Source organism: Pygocentrus nattereri, chromosome 27 (genome assembly GCF_015220715.1).
Source record: "Pygocentrus nattereri isolate fPygNat1 chromosome 27, fPygNat1.pri, whole genome shotgun sequence".
Classification (NCBI taxonomy): Eukaryota; Metazoa; Chordata; class Actinopteri; order Characiformes; family Serrasalmidae; genus Pygocentrus; species Pygocentrus nattereri.
Window position 1 is genome coordinate 23,133,248 of NC_051237.1, and position 24,788 is coordinate 23,158,035.

Here is a 24,788-nt window from a genome sequence, read left to right on the forward strand (position 1 = left end):
CTCTCGGCCACGGTCACATTTAGAGCCATCCTTAAGCAGAATAGCTCAAAAGGCGGATTTCAACACTATTAAATACATTTCCACAGCACACCAAGAAGGGTTCTTCTGTTACAAGCTTGACATCATAACCACAGCAGAACCCTTTTTGATGCATTAAGCTGAACTCATTTAATAAAGGTTCTATACACAAATGGTTCTTTGCATGTTCATAGTTCTACATATCACCAAAAAGGGTTCTTCTGTTGTTACAAGCTTGACATCATAACCACAGCAGAACCCTTTTTGATGCAATAAGCTGAACTAATGTAATAAAGGTTCTATACACAAATGGTTCTTTGCATGTTCATGGTTCTACATATCACCAAAAAGGGTTCTTCTGTTGTTACAAGCTTGACATCATAACCACAGCAGAACCCTTTTTGATGCATTAAGCTGAACTCATTTAATAAAGGTTCTATACACAAATGGTTCTTTGCATGTTCATAGTTCTACATATCACCAAAAAGGGTTCTTCTGTTGTTACAAGCTTGACATCATAACCACAGCAGAACCCTTTTTGATGCAATAAGCTGAACTAATGTAATAAAGGTTCTATACACAAATGGTTCTTTGCATGTTCATGGTTCTACATATGGAACACTTCCCTTACTGGAGAACCCATAAAGTCCCATCTTCTTTAAGAGTTATTTATATATATCTCACCTTCGAGACGGAGTGTTTTATATCAGATAAACACCCAAACCGTTTTATTTGACTTTCCTGAAGTTTGAGCGGAGAGGGAGGAGCGTTGCTGTTTTGGCCGCGTCCCAAATGGCCACCCACTCCCTCCGCAGTGTCCTACAGCGGTCACGCAACGAAGGCTTCCGCACTCACACAGCCCGCTGTAAGTGGAGTAGGGAGCCGTTTGAGACGCGGCCTTCGTCGGGCTAGTGAGGAAGAATAACGTTCCTGAGCCGCTAAGTAACGCCGAGTACGTGTGAACCGGGGCGGGTTATTAGTTGTGAGCTTCTGTGGACCGAACCGAGCCTGTTCACAGCGCCCAGTGAGCTCGAAGCTGCCCCTCCCAGTGCGGCTGGGGTCGTAGCCAGTTTGCTAACTTTCTGAAAATGTGGCGCGGAGTGCCGGACGTGTAGGACATGGAGAGCACGGCGTCTGGGTGCTTTCCCAGATATTCCTGGCTGGATTTTCTCTTCGCTGTGGTCGGAGTTTGTACGTTTTTGTTCGACATCGGTTCGGACGTGTGGCTGGCCAAGGAGTTCTACCAGCACGGAGAGTTCTTCTGGTTCGCGGCGCTGCTCGGCTTCATGCTGGTCTCCTCCGCGGTGGTTCAGATGTTCAGCTGGTTCTGGATCCAGTACGACAGCCAGCTGGACAACTACGACTTCCAGACAGCCGGCAGGAGAGTCGTTCTGTTCGGGAGCCCCAAACGGGTCAAACTCACCTGCTTCCTTCATATCTGCCAGCTGGGCTTCTTGCTCAGGTAGCGAGACGGTTCTAAGAGGAGCTTCACGGAATTTCTCCAAGTTCTAGCTGCGCGCGCTGGGTGGAGGGTTTGAGATGTAAACAAAGTCATTCAGAGTGGTTTGGTGTGAAATGCGTCCTGTATAAATAAAACGAACGCGTGGCCACGCCTTATTAACGCGCGGGAACGAGGTCCTAACGCGTTCCCACAACTTACTAAGTCGTGGGAACGAGATGGTTAAGTTGTGGACATGACTTAGTGAGGCGTGGGAACGAGACCGTGGGTTTACTAAGTCGTGGCCGCGCGTTATTTGTATTTATATAGGATGTCACCAGAGGGGGCGCCGTAGAAAGGCTCCGTTCTAGATAGTCAGAAGAGGTGGTGACGGGAACCAGGCGTCCACCTTTAAAAGCGCCCTCACAGAAAACGGTTAACGCGAGGCGGTCATGGATTCGCTGCACTGATGACCGACGTGGTTTTATGATGGTTTCCATCATAAAAGTTTTTGGTTCCAGGCTCGGCGGAGGGATGCGTGCGGGGAGCTGTGAGGCAAAATAGTCCCGATTTAAAAACGTGTTATTTTTAGATTTGTGACTGTTTTACATATGAGCACCCAGAACCCACCCTCTGTGGGGTCACTACCCTTATTAGTACCACAACAGGGACGTTTCACCTCCGCGTTTAACCCATCCGTGCAGCGAAACACCACACACACACACACACAGGCAGTGTGTGAGCTGGGCAGTGAGCACACTTGCCCGGAGCGGTGGGCAGCCCTATCCACAGCACCCTGGGAAGAGCTGGGGGTTAGGTGTCTTGCTCAAGGGAACTTCAGTCGCGTACTGTCGGCTCAGGGGTTCGAACCGGCGACCTTCCAGGCACAGGGCTGGTTCCCTAACCTCCGGCCCGCGACCGCCCATGCTCCAAAATTAATAATAATATTAATTCCCTTTAATAGTGAGGGCCAAATCATACATAAATAAAATTTTAAAAATAAAAAACAAGTCTCTCTTATAGGATTGTACTATATTGGTTCCTTAAATAAGAATATAATCATTTTTTGTATGTCGTATAAACATAACGCTGATGTCGGAAGAAAACCTCGTATCTCCAAAGTGGTGACTTTACAGGAGAAGGAAAAAACCTACTGTGCTTTTAATGGAAGTCAATGGAACCAAACGTCTTTCCTAGTCATTTTGGGCCGTTTCTTTTAGTCCATTCATTATGAAATTTACACACGGTGTAAAGGCCAATGGGGATTTTCAAATTATGTCAAAAACAGTAAAAGGACAGAAATGGAGGCGCAAGGTTTTCTTCCGACAGCAGAGATATGTTTGTGCTGGCATTGGGTGAGAGGGGGCGGGGCTAGAGGAACTTCACTGGCAGCCAAATCAAACGGCCAACTTTATGCAGTACTAATATACAGGGTGAGCCAAAAGTCACAGGACACCGTTTTATTCGATTATTTTATGCTGTCACAAGCCTCCGGCTGCGGCGCTGAAGGTGGTGTTTGTTGCGGATTTTCTCAGCATGCACAATTTGAGATGACCCCAGAGATAAAAGTCGATAATAAAAAATAAAATAAAATAAAATGATGTTCTCTGACTTTTGACTCACCCTGTAGAAACATTAATGCACCGCTAATGACAGCTGTGCTATCATCATTGTAAGAAGCTGTAAAACCTCTGCTTTGATGATGAACAGAGCTGCGGATGAATCCAGAATCATTTACAGGGCTGTTTAACCACAAGAATGACTTTACAGTAAAACTAATATTCAAAATTAAAAGAAGTGGTGACCAAATTTTACAGATCAAAAAGGTATTGATGGTATTTTGGGGACTAGAAGTTACTATAAATAAACATAATTATACTCTATGATCTAATAACTTTTGCCACGTCATAACTTCATGCATCGATACTGATGATGGTATTGGATCAGTCAGCAGCTGTAACAGCTAAACAACCTGGAATCAGCCAGAAATGAACCCAATACCATTCGCCAAACGTGGAGTCTGATCTTCAGTCTGACCAAATCAGACTGAGCCATAAGACTGAGCCAATATCAGGTTCAGCTCAGTTTGGTCAGTTTGTCCAGATCAGTATTAATGTTGTTTTGTTCCAGCCAGTCTGTAAAGCTTCTTACAGCCCGTTTAGTTTGGCGAATGGTGTTGGGTTCATTTCTGGCTGATTCCAGGTTGTTCAGCTGTTCTTCTGTCACAGCTGCCGACTGAAAAGCTGCTCAGTGGTGACGACAGTTTGGGAAGTTAGTGTCGTCTCATTTTCAGAGTCGGACCAAATCGGCTGTCGGTCAGATGTGATCTTAACAGCGTCCGTTTTCTGTTTGTGGCAAAGTAAGAAGTAAAAACGTTCAAAGGGCTTGAGCGTCTCCTACAGCTGTCAAAGCCGTTGCTTAGCAACGGCGTCTCAGCGGAGTGAGTGTTTGTGAAAAACCCGTGATGTTATGGTGAAAAAACAGCACCGTTAGAACGCCTCTCAACCAACCAGCTCGCGTGGCCGGAACTAACTGTTGTGTAATATACCACATCTCACTTTTGAAGTACACATTTCACCCAGATTGTTAAAAAAATCCTGAAAATTGAAATATAATAATAATAATAATACCTTTCACAAACCCAAGAACGCTTGACATCATTTAAAAAAAAAAAAAAAAAAAAAAAAAAAAAAAAAAAAAAAATATATATATATATATATATATATATATATATATATATATATATATATATATATATATATATATACACACACACACACACACACACACACACACACACACACACATACGTATACAGACATAGACTACAGAGATAAAAAAAGGAAGGTTTTAAACGGATTTGAAAGAAAACAGAGAAGAGCAATTCTGAAGAGTGGAAAGTAGAGAATTCCATAGTAGAAAGCCTAGTTGAGGGAACTGTGAGGAGTCCAGCGGTAGAAGATCGGAGAGCAGGAGAGGGACAGTATAAAGAAATGAGATCAGAAAGGAATGTCGGAGCCAGACCATGTAAAGCCTTGAATGTAAGAAGAAGGATTTTGTACTTAATCCTAGAACTACAACCCCAATTCCAATGAAGGTGGGACGTTGTGTAAAACATAAATAAAAACAGAATACGATGATTTTACTACTACTCTTTTACTACGAAGCCACGCTGTTGTAACACGTGCAGAATGTGGCTTGGCATCGTCTTGCTGAAATAAGCAGGACGTCCCTGAAAAAGACGTTGCTTGAATGGCAGCAGATGTTGCTCCAAAACCTGTATGTCCCTTTCAGCATTAATGGTGCCTTCACAGATGTGCAAGTTACCCACGCCATGGGCACTAACACACCCCCACACCATCAGAGATGCTGGCTTTTGAACTTTGCGCTGAAAACAATCCGGACAGTCCTTTTCCTCTTTGGCCCGGAGGACACGACGTCCATGATTTCCAAAAACAATTTGAAATATGGACCCGTCAGACCACAGGACACTTCCACTCTGCGTCTGTCCATCTCAGATGAGCTCAGGCCCAGAGAAGCCGGCGGCGTTTCTGGGTGGTGTTGATATGTGGCTTTCACTTTGCATGGCAGAGTTTTAACTTGCACTTGTAGATGGAGCGACGAACTGAGATCACTGACAGAGGTTTTCTGAAGTGTTCCTGAGCCCATGTGGGAATATCTGTTACAGAATGATGTGGGTTTTTAATGCAGTGCCGCCTGAGGGATTGAAGGTCACGGCATTCAGTGTTGGTTTTCTGCCTTGCCGCTTACCTGCAGAGATTTCTCCAGATTCTCTGAATCTTTTGATGATATTATGGACTGTAGATGATGAAATCCCTAAATTCCTTGCAATTGCACCTTGAGAAACGTTGTTCTTAAACTGTTGGACTATTTGCTCACGCAGTTGTTCACAAAGTGGTGAACCTCGCCCCGTCCTTGCTTGTGAACGACTGAGCCTTTCAGGGATGCTCCCTTTATACCAAGTCATGACACTCACCAGTTTCCAATTAACCTGTTCACCTGTGGAATGTTCTAAACAGGTGTTTTTTGAGCATTCCTCAACTTTCACAGTCTTTTGTTGCCCCTGTCCCAACTTCTTTGGAACGTGTTTCAGGCATCAAATTCAAAATGAGTGAATATTTGCAAAAAACAATAAAGTTTATCCGTTTGAACATTAAATATCTCGTCTTTGTAGTGTATTCAATTGAATTTAGGTTGAAAAGGATTTGCAGATCATCGTATTCTGTTTTTATTGATGTTTTACACAACGTCCCAACTTCACTGGAATTGGGGTTGTAATAGGAAGCCAGTGCAACTGTCGAAGAACAGGAGTGATGCGAGCTGTGCGCTTGGTGAAGGTCAGAACCCTGGCTGCTAAGTTTTGGATGTACTGAAGACGATTGATTAGTCTAACTAAGAAAAATAAAGAAATATTTTTGAGGAAATGTGTGGGACTATTACTTTGACTTATTTAGGACCTTTTTTTCCCCAAAGAATATTTGTTTGTGTTTGTGTTAACTGAGTGGTCATGCTCTGTTTTTCATTCTCAGGCACATATCAGCCATCTGGCTGGGCTTCTGCGTGTGGTGGAGAGGAGAGAAGGGCTCGGAGTATGCGGTGTATCTGACCCATGATCTGAGCATGCTGCGACTCATCGAAACGTTCTGCGAGAGCGCTCCTCAGCTGTCCCTCATGATCTACATCATGCTCCACAACAACGAGGCCAGGACGATCCAGTGTGGGTAACCACTTCTGCCTTTCAGAAACCTTCTGCCTTTCCAGTCTTTCAGAAATGATGGGGTTCCTTAGTGTCGTGGCCAAAGCATTACATAATGATGAAATTCAGCGACGACAGCCTGCGTGAACATCGTCACTTAAGGCCGAGTCGGTGCTCACTTATCATGTGAAAGGTCTCTTTAGGAACGGTGCTTCGGTAGTGCTGTGAGGAAGTTGTTAGCCAATTTCAGAAGTTGCTCATATGAGGAACATCAACCGAGGAGCTTGAGTTGAAGACACTTAGTTGGGCAAGTTTGTGATGAACAGTTTGTAAACAAACTGGACACAAACATCTGTACAGAGTTGCTGGTTATTGTACGTAGACTTTTTGGTGACGGTCTGTTTTGGTTCCAGTCTGTAGCCCCCTGTTGCTGTACAACTTATCCGCCCCTCTCTAACTCATCCATCAATGGAAAGGGACCGCCAAAGGACCAGTGCTGACCAGATATTCCTTGGATGGGTTTGTTAATGGAGAGATCCAAACAAATATGTAATATGCAATACTTTTTTTTTGTGTGTGAAATCTTTCTGAAGTCAATCAGGGACAAAAAACACGCAAATAATCTCCATAAGCTTCAGTGGGGCTTAGAATGAGACCTTAAAATAGTGGCGCCCAAATGTTTTGTCTTTGGGGCCAAAATGCAATAAGCCAAAAAAGCCAAAACACAACATACAAGTAAGAGGATATGTTGATTCCAGGCCTTGTTTTTGATGCAATGCAGTACAGGGTGGGCCATTTATATGGATACACCCAAATAAAATGGGAATGGTTGGTGATATTAACTTCCTGTTTGTGGCACATTAGTTTATGGGAGGGGGAAAACTTTTCAAGATGGGTGGTGACCATGGCGACCATTTTGGATCCAACTTTAGTTTTTTCAATGGGAAGAGGGTCGTGTGACACGTCAAGCCTATTGAGAATTTCACAAGAAAAACAATGGCTTGGTTTTAACATAACTTTATTCTTTCATGAGTTATTTACAAGTTTCTGACCACTTATAAAATGTGTTCGAAGTGCTGCCCATTGTGTTGGATTGTCAACGCAGCCCTCCTCTCCCACTCTTCACACACTGAGAGCAACACCGCAGAAGAAATGCCAGCACAGGCTTCCAGTATCCGTAGTTTCAGGTGCTGTACATCTCGTATCTTCACAGCATAGACAACTGCCTTCAGATGACCCCAAAGATAAAAGTCTAAGGGGGTCAGATCGGGAGACGTTGGGGGCCATTCAACTGGCCCACGATGACCAATCCACTTTCCAGGAAACTGTTCGTCTAGGAATGCTCGGACCTGACACCCATAATGTGGTGGTGCACCATCTTGCTGGAAAAACTCAGGGAACGTGCCAGCTTCCAAAGTGGATTGGTCATCTGAAGGCAATTGTCTATGCTGTGAAGATACGAGATGTGCAGCACCTGAAACTATGGATACTGGAAGCCTGTGCTGGCATTTCTTCTGCGGTGTTGCTCTCAGTGTGTGAAGAGCGGGAGAGGAGGGCTGCGTTGACATTCCAACACAATGGGCAGCACTTCGAACACATTTTATAAGTGGTCAGAAACTTTTAAATAACTCATGAAAGAATAAAGTTACGTTAAAACCAAGCACACCGCTGTCTTTCTTGTGAAATTCTCAATATGTCTGATGTGTCTCACGACCCTCCTCCCATTGAAAAAACTAAAGTTGGATCCAAAATGGTCTCCATGGTCACCACCCATCTTGAAAAGACATTTAACGGTCCACCTTGTAGATGTAAAGTCAGAGACGACAGCTCATCTGCTGCTGCACAGTTTGTGTCGGTCATCCTGTAGTCCTTCATCAGTGGTCACAGGATGCTGCCCACAGGACACTGGATATTTTTGGTTCTCAGTCCAGCAGTGACACTGAGGTGTTTAAAAACTCCAGCAGCACTGCTGTGTCTGATCCACTCAGACCAGCACAACACACACTAACACACCACTACCATGTCAGTGTTACTGCAGTGCTGAGAATGACCCACCACCCAAATAGTACCTGCTAAGTGAGGGTCCATGGGGGTCCTGACCACTGAAGAACAGGGTAACAGAGTATCAGAGAAACAGATGGACTACAGTCTGTAACTGTAGAACTACAAAGTGCAGCTATACAGTAAGTGGAGCTGATAAAGTGGACAGTGAGTGTAGAAACAAGGAGGTGGTCATAAGTTTGTGTGTGTGTGTGTGTGTGTGTGCAGGTTGAGGCTGCCCGTGTCGAACAGACGTGAGAGTATAAAGTGAAACTGTTGTGTTCTGCTTGCAGATGTGAGCATGATAGCCTCCACGACGTCAATAGCGTGGATGGTGGTGGACTACCACCGCTCACTGCGCTCCTTCCTGCCCGACAAGAGCAAGCAGGGGTGGCTCTCTTCTGCGTTCTACTTCCTGTGGAACCTCCTCCTGATCGCCCCGAGAGTGGTCACTGTGGCTCTGTTTACCTCCGTCCTGCCCCGCTACATTGCTGCTCACTTCCTGTGCCTTTGGCTCGCTTTCGTCCTCTGGGCCTGGCTGCAGGACACTAACTTCATGGACACTCCTGCAGGAGAGTGGCTTTACAGGGCCACCATAGGACTCATATGGTACTTCAGCTGGTTTAACGTGGCAGAAGGTAAGACGAGAGGGCGGAGCATCATTTATCACTTCTTCGCTTTGACGGACATTGGAGTCTTGCTCTTCTCGTGGTGGTGGCTCAGGGATCCAGAAACGACCCAGTCGTACTCGCTGTTCATTCTCTTTCTCGTTCCGCTGTCTTACGTCTTGGGCCTCCTGGTCAAAACGCTGTATTACTGCAGCTGTCATCCAACGCTGTGGCAGCCGGTGGGCTCGAGGAAAGTTCCAGGTGATACCCCGGATGGAGCTGTGGCTCTGGTTCAAGCGGATTCTTCCGCCCCGGAGGTTGTAAACAAGAGAATGGCCAAACACGTCAGTAACTTTTACAGCACAAGGACTCTCCCTAAGACTGAAACGAATGGATGAGGAGAAAACAGGGTAGTTTCAGGACAAGAAAACAGCGAAATTAGGTTAACCTTGCAAAATAGTCCAGTCAAGGTTAGGTAATCCAGATTGTGTGTAGATCTTGACAAAAAAAAAAAATAGTATTTCATTTGATCTATCCATGCTCCACTAGGGCTGAACGATATGGTCACATTTTCCTGACCGATATTCTGACTGCAATTTAAGTTGTGATTAGTTTCTATAAATTAAGGCCTGTATTTTTGACCGAGATGACCAGAAATATCCACAGTTCCTGGCTAAATTAAGTGTCCCAGATTGCCAGTTAGCTGTGTTTTTGATGTCACAGCACATGGGTGCTCTGATTGGTTTGCTTTGATTGGTCTGACTGATCTATGGTCAGCTGATAAGCTGAAATACAGGCTAATAACTGAGCTTGCAGCTCTTGTGACTTGAAATTTGCACTCTTATCATCTTACTCTTGAAGCATTAATCTTTCAGGCCTTTGCTTTACCCACATGTATCTTCTCCTAGCAACTAGGCTGGTTAGTAGGATGGGTATTTACTCATATTTGGTAAATATACTTATTATGACTACCTCCTTGTTTCTACACTCACTGTCCATTTTATCAGCTCCACTTACTGTATAGCTGCACTTTGTAGTTCTACAGTTACAGACTGTAGTCCACTGCTGTGTCTCATCCACTCAGACCAGCGCAACACACCACCACCACCACATTAGTGTTACTACAGTGCTGAGAATGATCCACCACCTGCTCTATGAGGGTCCATGGGGGTCCTGACCACTGACCACAGGGTAAAAGGGGGTAACAAGTATCAGAGAAACAGATGGACTACAGTCTGTAACTGTACAACTACAGAGTGCAGCTATACAGTAAGTGGAGCTGATAAAGTGGACAGTGAGCATAGAAACAAGGAGGTGGTCATGATGTTACACCTGATCATTTATCAGTGATTTATAAGTACACCAAATAATGAGGCACAGGAATAAAAATCACTCGGTCACATCTGCATTTGTCCCGTTTTAATACTTAATGGTAGACCTGTTCAGTCTTCGAGTTTTTGGGGTGTCGAAAGTGTCATTTTTTGGCAAAAATGTTCGGTGGCTGAAATTTCTCTGTCCCTAATACCAAAGATACCAAAGATACTGCAAAAACCTAAAGTGCATCAGTAGGCCGACTGTACAAAACAGGAAAAACGGCGCTAATCTTGTGACTTTTTCGCTTGTCTACAGAAGAAAAAGTGAACAAATGCAGTTTAAATTTAAGGACAAACTTGAGTGCTGCAGTTTCCCATTAGATGAATGGGACCATTGGCAACATTCTGCTTGTCCAGCAACAGAAACTACAAAAGAGCATGTTGGATAGATCAACTGAACAGTCCATCCTGGCAGTGTCTTTTAGTCCAAGACTAGGATTAATCATTATCTGGAATAGTGACCCTTGGTCTAGGTTTCACGCCGATGACGACCCTTTTGTAGTCTGGTTTTGTAGTAAATGGCATTTTTAATGATAATTCCCTCCATATAATTGTAGATCACTGGTGCCAACACTGAGCCCAGGGGATTTCTGCCTTTCTTCATCACCCCCCTGAACTCGTTCATGAATTATGAAGCCTTTTGTCAGTGAAGGGTAAACACTAAACCCTGCAGCTGTAATACTCCAGTGTTTTAACATCTCTATGTGCACCGTCTGACTTGCCACTGCCCATTGGCATCCATTCTAAGTGTGTTTAGGGTTTTTTTTTGTTTTTTTTATTTTTTAAGTTCATGAAAAGAAGTTTGTAGAAAGTAACTCTGCGGTCTCTGATGGAGACTGAAGGAACAGTTTGGCGAAAAATCAAGTTCACCTAATTTTCCTCTGACCATGGATGTACTTCATCAGCCAAGACATGGTTATTGTACAAAATTTGGTTCCTTAGGTTTAGGGAGTGTGTGAGTGACTGTGATGGTCTGTGTCTGTCTGTTTGCCCTGCGATGGACTGGCGACCTGTCCAGGGTGTCTCCTGCCTTCTGCCGATGACCGCTGGGATAGGCTCCAGCACCCCCCCAAATGACCCCAAATGATCTTGTGTAAATATGTCCATAAAGTTCAGTCAGACACACTGTATACACATATCTTCAGCATGCGTGTCGCGCATGTTGTGTGCAGTGGCTGCCCGCAGCGGTCAGCAACACAGAGAAGTTTTCTTTGTGTTTGGAAATCACAGTAAGTGATAAACCACACAGACAAGTCAGCACAAGCCTGATGAAGAGCTGAAAGTGGTTGAGAGAAGTTTTGGGGATGTATTTACACAGGCAATGTTAGGCTTTAAAATCCAGCTCTAATCTTAAAAATCAAACATTTGGATAAAAAACAACTGATTAAAAAAGCTGATTAAATTCGTCTGAAACGAGAGGAAACTTGTGTAGATTTGATGTTCGCCACACTGTTCCTTTAAGTTGTAAAGTGCTGGAGTACCCCTTGAAGGGGAAGTCCACCGATTTTGCTAAATTACTTAATCATTTAAATGTGAACGTCGTGCCGAGTGGTTCGGTGTGAAATTTCGGCCTTCTAGAGAAATTTATCAAGTCAAAATTGTTTGCCATTATAGTACTAGGAACCAGGCGTCTGAGGCATTTAATGGGTCTGAAAGCTGCATCCCGTTAAGTTATTACACAAAACGGTTATAACCCGAGACGTTGTTTTGTGCTAGTTTTGTTATAAAGTTTTGGCCAAAAATGTATTTTTAGTAGAAAAATATTACTCCAGGATTATTTCTGTGTTTCCTGTGAAAAGTGCAGTCTCGGGCGGCACGGTGGCGTGGTGGGTAGCGCTGTCGCCTCACAGCAAGGAGGGTTCGAATCCCGGGCCGGGTAACCGGGGTCCTCTCTGTGGAGTTTGCATGTTCTCCCCGTGTCTGCGTGGGTTTCCTCCGGGTTCTCCGGTTTCCTCCCACAGTCCAAAGACATGCGGTCAGGCCAATTGGACATGCTGAACTGCCCGAGTGTGTGAGTGACTGTCTGTGTCTGTCTGTCGCGACCCTGACGGGGAAGCTTGGAAAATGGACCAAAGTCTCGACTGAGATCAAGCGAACATGCTTTTGTAGCTATAAGCCTGTTGCTTCACCCATTTAACACGGAAAGCGCCGGTGTTGCATCCGATTCAGTTCCCCCTCAAATTCACGTTCCCTTTGACGAATCGGGACCTCTGGCGCCGCATTCACTGAACGGATAATGACGCCAAGCAACACCTGGAGCCACGGAAAGCGAAAAGGATCAAAAAAGGTTTTTACAGCAGCTGCTTTCACCCAGTCGTCGACGAACAGTACAAAAAGTATGTCGGCATGATTGTTTACTGCTGAACTGAAAATAACATTTATCACGGAATCTCCGTTATGCTGTGTTGTCTTGGGTGAATTTATATTGCGGATTGGGTGAAAACAAGCAGTCGTTTGACCTTTTATTAACCTGTGGGCGCTGTTCAGTGAAAGTGCCGCCTGAGATCCCTTGTCTAAGGGGACCTGAATTTGAGGTGGAACTGATTCGGATGTAACACAACGGAGATCTATATCAGCTCCCCTGATGAATAACGTCACTCACGTAAGCTCTGGGTTTTGCTGACCGTTCACTGCAACCCCATCAACCCAAACAACACAAACGTGCAGGGCAGAGAGGTACATGCAGGGCATTGTGAGGAAAAACAGTGCAAAAATAATAAATAATAAAATAGAATTTAGCACTATTTTACTATCAGAGTGACGTATAAAACCTGGTAAGACACAGTTCACTGGTCATTTTTAACAGCAGATAAAATGGTGATATTTGTAGCGTAAACATACGGATGTGTGGTTCCTAGGAATATATTGGACAGTTTTGACTCCAGCACCCCCCGCGACCCTGAGGGAGAAGCGGCTTAGAAAATGGATGGATGGATGGATGGATGGATTTCTGTAGAAAGGCGCATTTCACACCCAACCACTCTGACTGATTTTGTTTACATTTGAATGATTAAGTAATTTTGTAAAATCGGTGGAGTTTCCCTTATGTACTTCAAGCCACTGGTCAGAAAACCAGTGACTATTCATATTCGTGGTGTTCAGAAAAATGTGTTTACATCTTTTTTTTTTAAAGAGTGAATGTTACATATTTATGGCTTTGATTTTGTAGTGGAATCAAATGGCACTTTTGGTCTTTGGTCATTGGTTGTCTTTGCTGTATATTGTGCTTTCTGGTGCATAACACACTATACCTCATCTGTGTCCCCCTACTTTCATATAAACGCCAGCTTTTTTGTGATGCAGTATTGTGGATCAGGTAATGTAGACCATCAAGACTTCACGAAGCTCAATAAGCCATAAAGGAAGGCTTAAATGTGCTTGTGTCCACATCACATGCTGGTGTTACTGCAATTTCATTGTACAACAACTGAGGAGCAATCAGAGGAGAAGTCAGCTGGTTGTGTAAACGGAGAAGAAGAAGACACTACACTATGCTTTTTTTGGCAGGCTTGAAGATGATTGACATGTCCATGCTCCACCCACTGATGACTTTTGTAGCAAGTGTTGCTAGGTTGGCTTTACAGAACGTTTGCATCATTTCCATTCAGCCTGTAACTTGGTTTACATCACAGTCACTAACGAGAAACCGTAGAACGGACTCGGTTTATATCACAGTACCTACATTTAGAGCCAGTTATTCATTCATGTGTCTCTAAACTGCAGCCTAACTTCAGTTTGTTTAATGGGATTTTGCCAGCTGTCCAACCAAGTAACAGTTGCTGAAATGTTGCATTTGTGGCTGGAACAGGTCAGTTAAGTTAGAATTAGAGTCATATAAACTATAGAATTGGCTCTTTTCATCCAGGCAATATTGTTGCCTCTGCATCGAGGCTGCCTGAGCTTTCAGCTTTGTAATCGAGCAATTAGGGAAGCACAACTTCCCTGTTGAATATTTCATGTGCACTCATAATACATCTATATTTTAAACGAGAGGCTTTTTCCTGTTTTTTATATCATTGTAACTGCCTCTGTAAGGGATTCTGCAGGAAAGAAAGGCGAAAGCCTCGTTATTATATCAGTATTTTAATATATTCATCCTGTTAATAATTTGCTCAATTTATATTCTTACAGTTTTGTGGTTTTTTTTTTTTTTTTTTTACATACAAATAATTTTTTGTAAAGTTGGAAAGTTCTGCATGTTGATATTCAGGTCATTTCATTTGCTGTACACTCTTAAAAATTATGGTTCCTCAAGGGTTCTTTAGTAAAGAAAATGGTTCTGTATAGAACCATGAACACTCAAGGAACACTGCGTGGTTAAAGGGTTCTTTGCATCATGAAAAGCTTCTTCAGATCGATGGAGAATGTGTTGTATATGCTTCTATATAGCACCTTTTTGGAAAGGGTTCTACGCAGCATCAAAAGGGGTTCTTGTATTGCTACGTAACAATAGCAGAACCATTTTCAAAAAGATTCAACATAGAACCATGGACAGCGGTCTGCAATCTAAAGGACGCTTTCATGATGCAGAGCCCTTTAGTCATGGAAAGTGTTCTTTGAGTACTCATTGGTTCTATAAAGAACCATTTCCTTTCCTAAAGAACCCTTGGAGAACTTTTTTTTTTCAAGCGTGTAGGATGTAACGCTACATTAGAGAGAGAACGTGAGACAAACAGTGCCAGACGGGATCTGTGCCTTATACGGATGTTTCATTCACTGTTGCACCAATCCAGTGCCTTAAATTCAGGAACAGTGACCGTAAGGAGGAACAGAACTGGACCACATAGGAAGATTATAACGTTGCGCACCTGAAGACATTTTCACTGGACACACTATGAGTGGTCATGTGTAGTTTTTCTGAGGTTTGATAAGCTGGAACAGACCGAGTGCACCAGAAATGCCACATTTAAACATGTTAAAAATATGAATACAGTCATTTTTGACTGTAATTTGTAACGCTGCACTAAATCAAATAAAACTGGACTAACGTTACTCTCTTTGTTATCAAACATCGCTTTAAAAGCGATCCAAGCGACCTTGAGTTTGTGAAAGGCGCTATATAAATGTAATTTATTATTATTATTATTATTATTAAAACCATTATCAATATTGGACAGATGTGCACAGTCGTATGCAAAGGTTTGGCCACCCCGGTCAAAGTCCATGTTTTGTTGATTTTCTGTAAATTAGAAAAAAAATTAAGGGTTTTGTTCACACAGCAGGTAAAAGTGGCCCAAATCCAATCTTTATCTTCATATATGACACAGATGCGTATCTGTGTGTCAGTGTGAACAGATGTTTTTAATTCCGATTTGAGACCCTTTCATACGCGGTACTGAAATCTGACACGTATCCGATCTGCGGCAGCGCGACTGTTACCTCCATCCATCTCCACATTTGTCATCGTTTCATGCTGCTGAGACTCAAACACGAACCAAAGAAGTGGCCGCGCCCTTTTTATGGCTCCAACACGTTCTGGTTCACGAGCCCAGCTGTCAGTGAAGCTTTATGATGGCTCTTGCGATGCTGGTGAAGATGAAGCTGATCCCCTGGGAGTGACAGGCATTCGTTGGCAGTTGTGATTGTTTACCTCCGGAGGAGTGAAGTTCTGTTCTTTTGCGCATAGGTTTAGGAGGTCATAGCAGTCTGATCTGTTCAGACTGATGTCACGTATAAATCACTTTTAAAAGTCACTGTGAACAGCCAGAACACAAAAATCAGATTTGGTGAGAAAATCAGATTTGGGTCACTTTTACTTGCTGTGTGAACGTAGCCTAAGTTACACATCCTCTACAGAGAACACAGGTCAGCACACTTTAATACACAGTTACTGTTGATTTGTTCAATTTAACACATTAGGGGTAAACATTTTTTTTAAATTATGTAGCATATTTTATATGTTAGCTAGTAGATAGAAATTATGACATAAAATTTGCAGAAAAGTACTGTAAGTTTCTGTAGAAGTTTTAGCTTATTTTCTCTTAAAAACTCAACAAAACGTAATTTGAGGGAGGACTGTTGAAACTTTTTGCCTGTGACTGAATGTTTTATGATGTGTTTATTACCCTCAGAAAGGGGAGAATGTTCAGGCTTGGTCAGTGTGCAATCTGCATTAAATCTGTATTTCATTAATTTTACCACATTTGTATATGTCGCTGTTGTCAGAACAAAACATCATATCCAGTTAGTGACATGATTTGAAAATGCCTGTTGTCCTTTACGTTGTGTCTAAATTTCATGACGAAAGGACTGAAAGAAATGACCAAAAATGGCTTGGAAAGACGTCTGGTTCCATTCACTTGCATTAAAAGTTAAGCAGGTTTTTTCCTTCTCCTGTAAAGTCACCATTCTGGAGATATGAGATTTTGTTCTGACTGCAGAGTCATGCTAAATTTCTCTGTAATGCTAATCCAGGTAGATTTCATCCCCCAAAAGATTGTGTATCAGCATCAGCAGATATGTAAGTGGAAAATATCGGATATCAGCATCAGCCCACAGTTCCCATATCTGTGCACTGATGATATCCACTATATGCTCAGAAGAGTGTGTTGTGATGTAATTTATCATGTTATGTTGAAATATTGTCATATTTTCCACCCCTAGAGAAACATTTCAGGTATTTAAATTTGACAATGAGTACTTTGCTTCTATTGTACCTCATGTACAGTTCTGTTTCCATACAATTCAGAGGATATCGCTGCTGTCGGAACAGAACCTCGTATCTCCATTTTTTTTGTAATTTTTCAGTTTTTCACATATTTTCACAGTACCTGTTGCTCTTTACATTGTGTGTAAATTTCATGATCAGTGGACCAAAAGAAATGCCTGGAAATTGCTTGGAAAAACCTCTGGTTCCATTGACTTGCATTAAAAGTAAAGAGGGTTTTTTCCTTCTCCTATAAATTTGTCATTTTGGAGATTTGGTTCTACCAGCAATGATGATGCTGGACTGGACCATCTCGTGGATGTGGATGCGTGATTGTAAACTTTTATTTTTAAACAGATTTGTGACGTTTGTCAACCTTGTGATGACGTGTATCCACTCATTTCTGAGTGTATAATGACCGGCTGAGCCGCTCAGAGCTGCATTCCTGTCAGTGCTGGTCTGATTTCCTATAAAATCTGATCTAAAAGTAGAAGTGAAATTTCAGAGGTGTGACTGTGGGAGGCCTTTGTGTCCCATTCAGTTCAGTTTTTCATGAAAAGGATTATGTGAATAAAATTGGAGGAAACGTTTCTAACTTTACTTCTTCACATGTCACTTTATTCACTTCAGTCTGGACATTAGTTTTGTTAGAACTTACATCTGAATATTAATTGTGTTAGAATTTCATTCTGGAGGTTCATTTGATTAGAACCACATTCCGTATATTAACAGATGTTAATGAACGGCCTACCTACAGTAACATATGACTGAGCATCTCTAATGTTCCTGCAGCCTTGAATGCACTGAGAGAATCATGAAATTATTATTAGGACATTTTAGAGCAAAATGTGCTGGTCAGGGTCGAAGACTCTGGATCCTCTGGCAGGACAATGACCCAAAACATACAGCCAAAAGCACAAAAGAATGCTTCGAAAGGAAGTTGAACAGCAGGGAGTCCAGATCAAATCATGTAAATCAAAGACATTTTTTTGTCGTATCACTTTAGACCTCTTATTAAAATATTCTGACAGTAAAGATGGCTTCATTTCTAATGATAATATGCGGAATATTACATGATGCACCTGAAATGCCAGGGGTGTTGATTAGAGCTGTAAAACTGAGCCTGGAATCTCCACGTCGGTGAGGATTTGTACCGAATTCTACAGTAAATGCTGTCGTGTTTGATTCATTCAGGATTTCTTCTACATCGATCTTTTCACTGAAGTGTTGCATCATCACACAAAACGGAGCAGTTACGCATGACGCCTTCATGGAGTCCCGTGTTGGTTGCATCACGGCACAGCGCGGTCATCTCTGACCACACACCTCGAAAACTCAGCTGACACGCTCAGCGTTTAGTTTGGGAAACAGAAGAAATTAAGAATCAAATCAATCTTGTTTATCAAGTACTGAGTTTTCTTTGGTGCAATGGTCAAAATAAAGTCCAGTAAATATTAAAAAATATTTAAAAACACACACACACACACAGTGCTGTGCAAACTTCATTTCCAGACATCCACTGAGTACAAGTTATTTATTATTATTCAGGAGTTTCCCAAAAAATAATCATTAATAGCTACAGAAAAACGGTCACTCCTAACAACCGTGCCAGACCTGGTAGACCAGAACTGACCCCTTCAGCACTTTCTCCTGAAAAGAATGGTAGTTGTAATAAAGGTAAAACCTAGACACATTAAATACTCATACTTCCACTCACTGGCCACTTTATTAAAAACACCTACCCTATACTTCCACTCACTGGCCACTTTATTAGAAACAGCTACCTTGTACTTCTGCCCACTGGACACTTTATTAGAAACACCTACCATGTACTTCTGCCCACTGGACACTTTATTAGAAACGCCTACCTTGTACTTCTGTCCACTGGCCACTTTATTAGAAACACCTACCTTGTACTTCTGCCCACTGGACACTTTATTAGAAACGCCTACCTTGTACTTCTGTCCACTGGCCACTTTATTAGAAACACCTACCTTGTACTTCTGCCCACTGGACACTTTATTAGAAACACCTACCCTATACTTCCACTCACTGGCCACTTTATTAGAAACAGCTACCTTGTACTTCTGCCCACTGGACACTTTATTAGAAACACCTACCATGTACTTCTGCCCACTGGACACTTTATTAGAAATGCCTACCTTGTACTTCTGTCCACTGGACACTTTATTAGAAACACCTACCTTGTACTTCTGCCCACTGGCCACTTTATTAGAAACACCTACCTTGTACTTCTGCCCACTGGACACTTTATTAGAAACGCCTACCTTGTACTTCTGTCCACTGGCCACTTTATTAGAAACACCTACCTTGTACTTCTGCCCACTGGCCACTTTATCGGAAACACCTACCTTTGTTAGATATATTTTCTGCTTTTCTCAATTTCAAAATTATACAGAAACTGCACAGATCAGCCTGATTCTGAGTCAGCCGTTAACGGTCGCTTCTCCTGCTGTTCTCTCTCTCCCTCCTCAACTCACAAATTACAAAAACCGATCAGGCGTAAAATTCTGACCACCTCCTCGTTTCTACACTCACTGTCCACTTTATCAGCTCCACTTACTGTATAGCTGCACTCTGTAGTTCTACAGTTACAGACTGTAGTCCATCTGTTTCTCTGATACTCTGTTACCCTGTTCTTCAGCGGTCAGGACCCCCATGGACCCTCACAGAGCAGGTACTGTTTGGGTGGTGGGTCAGTGGAGCTGATAAAATTGACATTGAGCATAGAAACAAGGAGGTGGTCGTAATGTTATGCCTGATCGGTGTAAACTGCATATTATCAGTTTCATTTTGACTTGTTTCGTCAGTGTTCCTCATGAAATGGGTATCCCCTGTCACTCACATGCAGAGTGACGCTGACATTGTGTGTGGGCGTGAAGTGTGATAAATGACACAGCAGGAATGTGTGAGAGAGTTCAAGTGTGGTAAAGTTAAGGAGGGCGTTTACTTTCAGTTTTGCACTGTAAGTATTTAGTTCAGAGCAGCACTGGATTACAGACGAAGACCAGACCCCTCAAACAAGCTCAGACCATGGAGGAAACCTTTCCTTTCCATTTCCCATTATCAGCCAGCCTGCTCTCTCTGCTCAGTACACTGCTTTTCCTGTTGGACGTGGTGCTGGACGTGTGGGCTATTGTGTCGCTGTATCAGGACGAGGAGTATGTTTATATGGGAGTGTTGATAGCTCTGCTGCTCTGCTCCTCGATCCTACTTCATGTTTTCAGCTGGATCTGGTACTCGGACCCGGAAACCAGCACGGACAAATTTGTGTGGAAGTACGGTTTAATAGGACCTCTGCACGTCTTTCAGCTGGGACTGTTCCTCAGGTATGGACAGATTTTGGAGCTTCCTGTAGAATTAGTAGTGCTGACAGTCTGGCAGAATCGGCGTGTAGTGATTTAAATTCTGTAGAAATCTGTGTAGTTTTTACAGTTAGACAGTAAGAACTGTGCGCTGAATGGTTTTCTGAACCCAGATCTTCTCAGTAATAATGCAACTGAATTTGGGGCAAATACAAAGATATTTTATCCTGTACAAATCAGCCAATCAGATCTCACACATTACATCATTCATGGAAGAATGGAAAGCAAGTTATGAAAAGTCTGGGACGGCTGGGTGGATTCCACTACTTACTTTACTGAAGAATGGATCTGGATTCATTTCCTCAGAAGTCTAATGTGCCTCTGAGCGGTTATTATATGTTGTAAAACTGGTTTGATCTGTAAAGAACATGAAGCTAATACAAGCCAGGAAATCCTTTAATGTTATTTAGTCCCAGTACACACACACACTATATTTGAGATTATATATATATATATATATATATATATATATATATATATATATATATATATATATATATATATATATATATATATATACACACATATATATACATATACATACATACACACACACACACACACCAGCCACTTTATTACCTGTACAATTGCTTGTTAACACAAATAGCTAATCACATGACTGCAACTCAATGCATTTAGGCATGTAGAGATGGTCAAGTACTGACCGAGCATTAGAATGGGGAAGAAAGGGGATTTCAGTGACTTTGAACGTATATGTGTGTATATATACACACACACACACACACACACACACACAAAACTGCCCAAAGCACTGCTGCTTCTATCTGCTGAAGCACTAAGATTTCCCTTCAATTGGAACTAAGGGTTCCAGGCCAAACCCTGAAAAACAGCCCCATATCATCATCCCTCCTCCACCAAACTCTACAGCTGGCACAGTGCAGTCAGGCAAGTAACATACTCCCAACATTCGCCAAACCCAGACTCATCGATCAGACTGACGGATAGAGAAGTCTGATTTATCACTCCACAGAATACGTTTCCACTGCTCCAGAGTCCAGTGGTGGCACTTTACACAACTCTCCCTGACGCTTGGCATTGTGCATTTTGATCTTAGTTTTGTTTGTAACTGCTTACCCATTTCGTGAAGCTCCTAAATTGCAGTTCTTTTGCTGACGTTGCTTCCAGAGCCAATGTGGAACAGAGGACAGGCACTGTGCGATTTAGCACTCGGCAGCCCCACTCCGAATTTCCGTGGTCTAAAGTTTTGTGGCTGAGCTGTTGTTGCTTCTCTGTGCTTCTATTTCACAATAATAGCACTTACAGTTGTCTGGGGCAGATGTAGCGGGATAGAAATATTACAAACTGACTTGTGGCAGAGGCACCACATGAGCCACTGAGCTCATAAGTAACCCATTCTACTGCCAGTGTTTGTCTGTCAAGACTGCAAGGCTGGGTGCTTAATTTTATGCACCTGTTAGCAATGGGTGTGGCTGAAATACCTGAACTCAATAATTAGGAAGGGTGTCTCAGTAGTTTGGTCCCTGATAGGGTATGTATGAGTCATTGAAACGACATGCATTTTTTGTCTACAAATGGTTGTCAGGCTACCCAAGGCCAGTATTTTGTATCTTCTAGTTATAATCTATCGACTGTAGATCTGTTTGATGTTCATTCTGTCATTCATTCATTCCCATGTAGGTTTGCCAGTTTGGTAGAACTCTCCCTCCGCAAAGTTATACAAAGAAGCGACCGCTTCCAAGAAGGAGTGGCTGTGTATCTGAAGCATGACCTCAGCGTGCTGCGGCTGTTTGAGACGTTTTCTGAAAGCGCCCCGCAGCTTGTTCTGATGATCATGTTCACCATGCAGGAGCAGGAGCTGCAGCTGTTTACAGGTCAGATCAACATCTAAAATTCGTCCCTGTTAAAGAGTCACACGTCCATGCCCCGACCATACATTCAGCCTTCTAGCAGAACGCTTCATCCTAGTGGTCCTAGTGGAAAAGCAGGAGTTTTGGTTTAGTTTTTACATAGTTTTTTAATTTAGTTTCAGTTTTAGCATCATGATAAAAGCTGTGATAGTAGAAGTTCAACAAGGGCAGAACACAACGGTTATACTCTGATCGCACAGTCAAGCATTTTATGCATCAGACTTGCATAGTCTAGATGCTCCTCATCTCTGTGAACATGTGCACGTCTCTGACTGTCTTCATGGTTGCAGTGCTCAGGTGTGGCTATTCACACAGCACTTGCTTTTGAGTGATTGGAAGCTGGAAGGCAGTTTGCAGAGTTTGAATTCTACACAGGGAACGTGTGGCTTTCTCAATTAGTGGTTGGTTAGTGTAGTGGTTAACACCTCTGCCTTCTACGCTGTAGACTAGGGTTCAATCCCTCACCTGGGCAAACACCCTACACTACACCAATAAGAGTCCTTGGGCAAGACTCCTAACACCACCTTCGTCTACTTGTGTAAAATGATCAAATTGTAAGTCGCTCTGGATAAGAGCGTTAGCCAAATGCCGTAAACGTAAATTTCATGTTCGTGTTCAGCTTTTGACATGACTTTTGCGTTACTCCCTTCCCTTTTTCCATCACTGTCCACAGGCACACTTCTGCTTTTGTCAGAAACCGGTTCAAACTTTCAGACTGGACTGTAATTTAATCCGTATGAAGTTTTGCTGAATTACCACAACAGTCGACTGGACATTTTCACAAGGATCCACTTCTAACCTGTACCTAAAGTGCAGAAAATAAATAAACTAGACTGGGATTTTTCCCAGGTACTTCTGTTTAGTTTGTTGTAGTGGACATTACATTTGTGGTTTAGTTTTTCTATTATTTTTTTATTAATTTACTGTAACTCCTAGTTTTTATAGTAGTTTTGGTGAACAACAATAGCCCTGTCCCATTCAACCTAAGGAGAAATTGTAGCACACAACACAGTGTGAAAATGGGTGTATTAGCCAGGAGCGAGTGGCCGCACTGTTGGAGTAGATCGGGTGTGGTTTACTGTAGTCTTCTTACCCCTTGTGTAAATTTCATGATGAATGGTCCAAAAGAAACGACCCAAAATGACTTGCAAATAAATGTGGCTCCACTGAGTTTCTTCTCCTGTAAAGTTGCCACTGTGGAGAAACGAGGTTTTCTTCCGACAGCAACGGTTATGCATCGCACAATCACACAGAATAGAACTCCACCCAGTTTATCCTCTCACATCTACACAGAATGCAAATAGTTTGAATTACAGTTTCTTATGATGTAGAATGGAAATTCTGTCAACGTTTCAATGTGAAGTTTGTCTAGTCTCAGCAGAAGCTATGAAAGAATGGATCTGTGGGCAGTTATTATTTTGGGAATTAAGGAAAATTCAGGACACCTGCATGTTTTCACCACTTATTTATCTAAAGCACCACAGAGTGGAGGTAGATGGAGCTACCTGCCCCACTCCAGGAGACGCTGTGCAAAAGCTTTAGCCTTGGAAATCACATGTTTATCTGTAAAACCGTGCAAATGTTTGAATATATAAAAATAAACTATCACTGTAAAGGTAATAATCTTTCACCTGTTTCTCCTTTTCAGCCTTTAAAATAGCTGCTTCACTAATGTCCATCGCGGTCAGTGTGCTGTTTTACCATCGCGACATGCGTGACTTCATTCCTGAAGATCAGAAGATGGGCTGGTCCTCCTCTGCAGTTTTCTTCCTGTGGAACCTGCTCCTGATTACCCCTCGGGTGCTTGCTGTCGCCCTCTTCGCCTCCATCCTGCCCTGCTACATCGCTGCTCACGTCCTGTCCTGGTGGGCGCTGCTGTTTCTCTGGGCCTGGAGGCAGAAGACAGACTTCATGGACACTGAAGGAGGCGAGTGGCTCTACCGGGCCACCATAGGACTCATCTGGTACTTCAGCTGGTTTAACGTGTCAAAGGGAAAGACTAAAGTGAAGAGCATCATCTACCATGTGTGCATGGGGGCCGACATGGTGCTGCTTCTGGTTTTGTGGTTTTGGAAAAGATCCGTGGAATCGGCTCGTATGAGTCCTCTGCCAGTTAGTCCCTACATACTGATTGGTGGGTTGCCTGTGCTTTACATCACTGGACTCCTAGTAAAACTGCTCTACTACTGGAAGTTCCATCCCAACTGCCCAAGTTTGAGATTTGAGACGCCATCGGTTGAGCTATGCAGAGTAGGTGCAGGTGCGAATGTTTTGGTTGAGACAGATTCCGCTGACATAGGACGTAGGAATGGAGCCGACAAGAGGATGAGGAACATGGCTGCTAATTTCTACTACTAATTTAGACTTGATAAGGTGTACGGCTGGAGCCCTAGAGCCAGATTAGGCCTAATGCTGCATTCACACATGCTTATGGACGACAGCAAGGCCTGCAGACTGCATCAGGGAGCAGAACATTCCATGAAAAGTTCGATTTTTCCAACTTTTGGTGTCGACCACAGTGGTGGAATAAACCGGATGTTGATTTTTTTGTAAGTGATGGACGCCAGACGTGTTGTTGTTGATCTCCAGATGAAACTAGTATTACACACAATTACAGTATTAGGTGCTAGTAAAAGGCTGGACCCCTTTTTGCCTTCAGAACTGCCTTAATTC

The 24,788-nt window shown here is 42.9% G+C and overlaps 2 protein-coding genes across 2 annotated transcripts; both read left to right on the forward strand.

Moving 5' to 3' along the window:
• Window positions 1-928: 928 nt before the first annotated feature.
• Window positions 929-9,812, forward strand: xkr8.3 (XK, Kell blood group complex subunit-related family, member 8, tandem duplicate 3). Its single transcript, XM_017721538.2, has 3 exons — window positions 929-1,480; window positions 6,007-6,194; window positions 8,507-9,812. Exons 1-3 carry the CDS (start codon window positions 1,137-1,139, stop codon window positions 9,217-9,219), a joined length of 1,245 nt encoding a protein of 414 aa, XP_017577027.2. The 5' UTR covers window positions 929-1,136; the 3' UTR covers window positions 9,220-9,812.
• A 9,940-nt stretch (window positions 9,813-19,752) lies between these two features.
• LOC108441812 (XK-related protein 8-like) lies at window positions 19,753-24,788 on the forward strand. Its single transcript, XM_017721537.2, has 3 exons — window positions 19,753-20,190; window positions 21,886-22,079; window positions 23,764-24,788. Exons 1-3 carry the CDS (start codon window positions 19,895-19,897, stop codon window positions 24,471-24,473), a joined length of 1,200 nt encoding a protein of 399 aa, XP_017577026.2. The 5' UTR covers window positions 19,753-19,894; the 3' UTR covers window positions 24,474-24,788.